Source organism: Prosopis cineraria, unplaced genomic scaffold (assembly GCF_029017545.1).
Source record: "Prosopis cineraria cultivar Desert tree isolate PC_DT_omini unplaced genomic scaffold, ASM2901754v1 PC2, whole genome shotgun sequence".
NCBI lineage: Eukaryota > Viridiplantae > Streptophyta > Magnoliopsida > Fabales > Fabaceae > Prosopis > Prosopis cineraria.
Genome location: NW_026555333.1, coordinates 26,104,003 through 26,111,170, shown reverse-complemented (window position 1 = coordinate 26,111,170; position 7,168 = coordinate 26,104,003). Strand labels below are relative to the sequence as shown.

General features: G+C 35.0%; 1 protein-coding gene across 1 annotated transcript; it reads left to right on the top strand.

The window, feature by feature from the left end:
- Positions 1 to 1,185: 1,185 nt before the first annotated feature.
- LOC129302682 (uncharacterized) lies at positions 1,186 to 6,728 on the top strand. Its single transcript, XM_054941585.1, has 2 exons — positions 1,186 to 1,334; positions 6,041 to 6,728. Exons 1-2 carry the CDS (start codon positions 1,186 to 1,188, stop codon positions 6,726 to 6,728), a joined length of 837 nt encoding a protein of 278 aa, XP_054797560.1.
- The last annotated feature ends 440 nt before the right edge of the window (positions 6,729 to 7,168 follow it).

The window sequence follows — 7,168 nt, the reverse complement described above, 5'->3', positions numbered from 1 at the left end:
TACAGGATCATAGAAGGTAAACATCTCTTGGCTAGCACATATGTGCCTGGCAGCCTCGAAGTCTACCACCCATTTCTTCACATTAGAAATCAAGAGAGCTTGTGACACCACTGCAGCAATTATGTCATCATCACTGTCACCATCTCATTATACCAAATTTACATTTGGTTTCCGAGGCTTATCACGGTTCGCTCTCTTCCTACACTGTGTTGCATAGTGTCCTAGTTTATCATGGACAAAACAGTCTCCTTTCTTCTTGAAAGAGGGGTTAGAAGCATTGGGTTTGTAATCAGATTTCCTATTCTTTTTGTCTTTGGTTTTAGGGTCATACCTCTTGTTGTAAGGCTTTGTCTCCATCAGGTTGGCTTTGGATGTCATCTCTCTGGTTCGAGCTGCATGTAATGCCTTGCAGTTGTGTCTTCGATGATAATGTGAGTGATTAGGTCAGTTAAGGATAGCTACTTCTATTTATGTTTCAGCTGCTGTTTGTAATCATTCTATGATTCTGCAGCTTCTCAATTAGGATCCCAGCAATGAACTCGTTTGGAAGGTTGATGTTTTCAGCACGAAGCTCCTCTAGCAGCTTATGATATTCATTGATTTACTCCTTCACATCTTTGTTCTCGGTCATCTCCCATTTGTAATAGTTTCCCACAATGAACTTTTGTTTGCTGGCATCCTCAGCAGTGTACTTTGTCACCAAGGACTCCCATATCTTACAAGCTTCCTTGTAGACACAGTAGACATTGAATAAATCATTAGATAAAGTGACAATGATAGTGTGTCAACATGCCTTATTTGCATGAGTCCATGCAACTCTTTGGGCTTAATCAGTATCAGCAGGAGGCTCAGATTCTGCAAGAGCAACGGCCACACCATGCATGTCAAGAATGGTGAAGACTCGTTCCTGCCAGCATTTGAAGTTCCTGCCGTCAAAGACTTCTATCTTCGATATGTCTAGGAACGGCCTTAGTAGGGGGACGGCAATAGCGACAGGGACGTACTAATCTCCAACCGAACCATCGAGTACACCTTCGGGGATGACATTTTTAGCATTGTTGGTTGCCATTTGATTGGATATTTCTTAAGATTGTTGGATGTACCAGTGGTACAGAGGTGAATAATGAGCTGCTTAAGTCATGCCCGGAAGGACACTGTCCTTAAAAACTATTCCGGCACACCGAGATGACAGATCGACAGTTCCCCAAGATTAAACAAGCACTTCCTGCAGAGCAAGGAAATAGAACGGTAGAAAATAAAATGAACTCAGATGAACAACATAGAGAAGGAGGAGAGAATTACCTTGAAAACTCAAGAGGCTGGCAAGTTGCTCTGTCTGCACCCATGGCTATATATAGCCCGAAGATGGAGACTTGAACATTGGCTCATAATCACCAGATTAAAGGCTTAGGTACATTGTTATAAATCACGTTTAAACACTTGTATGGAAACATTGGGGGGTTACGTAAACGTAAAACACATTTAACTTCTTGTCTGGAGATGCTGGGGAGACAAAAATGTTTAGAAAATTAATCTAGTTAATGGTCAAAAATGTTCATGGTTTGATTTCAAACTCCAGACAGCCAAAAACTGAGCTTTTTTAGTAAGCCAAAAATAATTATTTATTTTGTAAAAATAATCCGTTAAAAGGAACTCATTGCCTCTTGAACTCGCACACAGGGGGTCGAATCGGCTGATTTCAATTGCAATTGCCTTGAGTTGGCCTGTCTCATGTGCGCAAGCCCACTTCTCCTCTAAGCCTATTTTACTAGCCCACTTCATTCCTTAGTATTTATACACCAGAAGAGTCCTTCATTTAGTCAATGTGGGGCTTTTGACACACACACACTTTTGACACACATACTACAAGTACTTCTGGGAAACGTTTATTATGTTTTTTTCATATATGAGGGAAAATTGCATATGATGGCCAATATAGTATGCAATATATGGGTAGGAGTGTAAGAACAGGAAGTATAAGGGAAGGGTCAAGTTATGAAGAGTCGAGAAGAATGTTATCAATAATTATAGGGTGCGAAAACATTTAAAGTAAGATGAAGTTCACACTCAACATTGACAGAAGCATACTTATAGATCTTCTTGATGATGGTAGAGTAGAACATTTAATTAAGTATAATGAAGAAAGTGAACGTGTATATATAGTTTCAAATCAAAATGACACTACACAAGCATTAATGAATGACCCAACTGAGTACCAATATGTATAAGTTGTGTTAATTGTTTTTGTTAACATATATAATATTAAAATGTAATATTACTAATGTGCTTAGATTGTAATTTTCTACAAGGTTGATAATTTATTGGGAGGTTTAAAGGGAGGGTCTTTATCTCCACGTAGTTTGTGTCCTGAGATTGATGACTCACCATTAGAATATGCTGTATAAATAGTGTCTACATGTAATATCCTCCTCTTTCTAATCCCATAATTAAAACCAAATCCTAAATAATTAGGGAATGGGATTATAGTAATTATCAAAATACAAAGTTTTCAATGATTAGCAAAATGGGGACCCCAAGTTTACAAAACTAAAATCATTTTCAAAGTCTTGCAATTAGACAAACTGGAGTTTACAAATATGTGAAAGCATGAGACCATTACTTGTGTGAGTGTATTTATTTAAGAATTTGAAACAAGAGAATTTCTAAAAAATTTTGAGGCATGCACTACAGCTCGTTGAACATGCGCTGCAGTATGTTTGCCTCTATGACACGTGCTGCAACACAACTGCATGAATTTGATAGTAAATTCTGCTGTCAATATAGGGGTAACTTTCGATGCTCCCTAAATCTTCGTTCGACGTCTAAATAACGCGAACTAGGTGTCTACAGAAAGTTCTTTTCGAGCTCTAACTAATAGCATTAATGTCAAACTCAAACTCTTTCTAAAACAAAAATTGGATGTACTTTTCAAACTTATACTTTTATAACAAATTTTACAAAATTAAGTGTCCAAACCAAATACCATAGGCTAATAGTCACCAATACCAATTTGACCACATACAAATCATTAAGACTAACTTGTGTAATGCACCATATCTCATGAAATACTCACAGATCAAATTTTCACTACTCAACCCCTTAGACTCTAAAACATATAAGGGGGAGTTTACCACCATTTTCATCAAATTCTCCAAATCATCTCATAACATACTCTACTTTTACTTGCATTAGTATTTTGGCCCTATCACAACAACACATATTCATCAACTCACTCTCTAGGACCCAAAATACACTTACAAATTACATGATGCAAGTAAGGAAAAAATGAGAATTCCTAGTTGGCAATTGAAATTGTCATACACATATAAATACTCAAAATAAAGAGGCGTACTACAATCAAATCGTAATCCTAAGGCTCTGGGTATTTTCTTCTGTCCGCATCTCATGAGCTATTCCCTGTAATATTAAAGATAATGAGGTGAGTACAACTACTCAGTAAGCAAGGTCTGACTAACCCATACTAATACATGTCAATTAGTTTAAATGCAAGAGGCAATTAATGTCAATACTTTAACCATGCAAAACATTTGAGAATCTATGTTCACACTTCCAAGCACAATAGTACATACTTGGGAAATAAAACTTTTCAATAATCTTCACATCCCAGAAAGTTTGTCACACAATGTAATCACATATAATCAAGAGTAATTATTACTCAATTCATGAATATTCTCATTAGGGTCACAATACAGACAATCATGTGCCCTTATTCACTATATGCATAATCATACCTCCATTATATCCTCCTTATTCCTCTGACATGAAACCGTGGGCTATAACATAATGAGATAGTCTATATTACATGACTTCCCTAGCCTAAACACTTGTGGAACACAATTTTTCCTATTTCTCACGCTATGGGGTGTCATACACCCTAGACTAGCCTCCTTATCAAACCGGTGGATAGTTAGCTAGGTTCAAGTCCCTCATTAAACTAGTAGGACAATCCCTCATTGAACAAGTGGAACAATAAATATATAATCAATTTGGCAAACCATCACATGGATGGGGCCTTATCATGTGGATTTTATTATCTATTCTTTTTCCTAGCAAACTCCCGCTCTCAAAATCATGCAATGTACATTCATGCCATTATTCACACTTTATACAATTCATAGAACTTCACATTATCAATTTCATTGAACTTTATCATTACATAAATCATTAGACTTCTTAAATACATTTTCACAGAACTTCAAACCAAATAAGTCATTGAACTCCAATTTCACAATCATTGTACTTCATACTTTCAAAATCATTGAATTTCACTATTTTAAATATCATTGAACTTCTCATAAATAAAGATTCATGTTACTTCTCAAATCACAAAATCATTGAACTCCTAATAATTATAATACAAAAATCCACCAATATTATTCTCAAAGAACTTCACATCATAGGGCATAAAACTGACAAAATCAATCTAGTAGAATTTTTATCAAATTAAGCCATACTTGCATTTCATTTTAATTTACACATTTAAATGATCAATCATAATTCCATAAACTAATAAACACACAAAGGTAGAAGATAGAATTCCCTCGACTACCTCAAACCTTTGAGAGGTCAAAAGTTTCACCCCTCAATTACTCATACATAAAGCTTCCAAGAAGCTTGAATAGTGCCAATGTAGTTACTCTATAAGCATTTACCATGCAAAACATCAATATCCATATTTGAGCTATTTTTCACTAACACTTCACTATTTCTTAATACTCAAGATTTATTCTTAACTCATGTAAAAGTACCCATAAGGCTTCTTAGCTTCCTTTAACTCTCATTAATAACATTAAACTCTTAAATGGTCATTAATGAAACCACATTGTTCCCAGCCACTAAATTTATGAGAATTTCGGACATTTAATGTCCTCCAACTATCAATCATTATAAAATCATAAATACCAAGTTTACTTAGCTCAATCTACTCCTATTAACTCTATTTAAGTCAATGGGTTTAGACTTATAGCTTTTATGGACCGAAAATCACCATTATCAATCAAACCCTAACTTCTACCCTTAAGAAAATGGAAGAAGAGAGAAAGATTTAAGTAAGGAAAGCTTACCTTTGATGTTTAAGAGCTCCAAAATACTCTCAATACTCAGTTCTCCCAAGCCCTAGCACTGCTCTCTCACTGCTCTTTTGTTTCTTTGATTCTTCTCTTCTCTGATATATCAAATTCGTGTCTTATTTCAGCAGAAAAATGACCATGCATCGCAGCGAATGCACAATGCGCTATAACGCATGGCACAGAGAGCCTCTTCTAGGCATGTTGTCACGCATGCACCGCGACAGCTCATCCATAAGCCGTGACGCATGTCACATAATCACTTTTCTTAGAAATTCTTCCTCTTCCATTCCCGGGTGACTCGATTCTCCTTTGGACCCGCATTTAGAACTGAAATCTAGACCAAACACGCTTGTTAGGCCTCTCTAGCCATACACCTCATTAATATACTTAATTAGTCTATTTGGGCATAACTAATCTAATTTAAAATTGAGGATGTTACACTACACCAAAACCTAAAATGAATTCAATAAAATGGAAGAACTTTTTTGTAGGTAAGGGCCAAATGTTTACCGATGCAGTGGCCTTTAGAAAAACTTTGTACAAATATAGTATTGGGCACAAGTTTTTATACAAGTATAAGAAAAACAATACAAAAAAAGTCTTGTCAAGTGTAAGGTTGAGGGATGTCCATGGAATATTTTAGCATATTCAATAGGAAAGCATAGTGACTTTTTGAGGGTAATAAGATTCAATGGCGAGCACATCCACAATACACAAGACAAGCTTATTATTTCACACTGAGCAAAGGCAGATTTAACTCCACCAATCATTGTTGATGCTTTATGGTCTACTATAGACAAGAGTATGAATGAAATTAGAAGAGACTTGTATAAAGAGTATGGTGTGCGATTGACATACAGTCAAGCATATAAGGGAAGAGGAAAAGCATTATGAGATATACATGGTCTTTCATAAGATCCTTATATGATAATCCCTTGGATTTGTGATAGATTAAGGGAAACTAATCCAACGACAGTTGCGAAATGGGATGCCTCTGATAGTAATAGATTTGAGAAGTTATTCATTGCATATGGATATTGTATTCTGAATTTTCTAGAAGGTTGTCGACACATACTTTATATAGATGGATGGTTTTTAAGCGGTCCATATAAAGAAACATTGTTGGCAACTTCTGCTTATAACGTGAACAATGACTTATTTCCACTAGCATACGCTATTGTGAGTAGGGAAACATTTGAAGATTGGTCATGGTTTCTTGAAAATATCAAAGGCATTATAAGATCAGTTGAGATAACATTAATTTTTGATAGTCATAATGCCATTGTTGGGGCTATGCAAGTTATTTTTGGTGGCGAGAGACATGCATATTACTACTATTATGTGAAGAAAAATTTTAATGTTGAATATGTAAAAACTAATAAAGGTCAGAGGAGAATGTTAGGGAATGGCAAAGAGGCTACACTCAAATTGCTTGATGTTGTTGCTTATGCTAGGCATAAGGAAGAATTTAATATTGCCATGGGGAACCTTAGATTGTTCAGTCCACAATTGGCACAATGGGTTGAAGCTCAAGGGAATGTAGATCGATGGGTACAATGTAAATTTTCTTATAAACAATGGGATGACATTACAACAAATCTTACTGAATCATTTAACGCTTGGATTGTCAAGGAGTGAAAGCACAATGTTGATGTTTTAATACATGATGACACTACTGTTGAATAGCACCAAAATTAATAAAAACTAAATTTTACAGTAAAGCACAACCTAGGTCGTCTTTCTAAGAGTCAATAGAGTAACTATTTGAATTATGATTACAAAAAGCTAAAAAGTTAGGGGATTGTTTTTATAATAAAATTAATTAAAAAAATATAAATTTAAATTAAATAAATAAAGAAAATTCAATTGAGAAAATTATCAAGAACAAGCAGCGCAATCAATCACAACCCAATCACCTAAATTTAATCTTCCTCATCCACAAACTAAATTAATTTTATTTAACTTTATTATTCTGGTTTTATTATATATTTCTCAAATTATCATTCAAGAATTAAACAAAAAATTAAGTTTTAGATTAATTGAAATCTCTCTTAACCCACAACCTAACAACTGTTTTA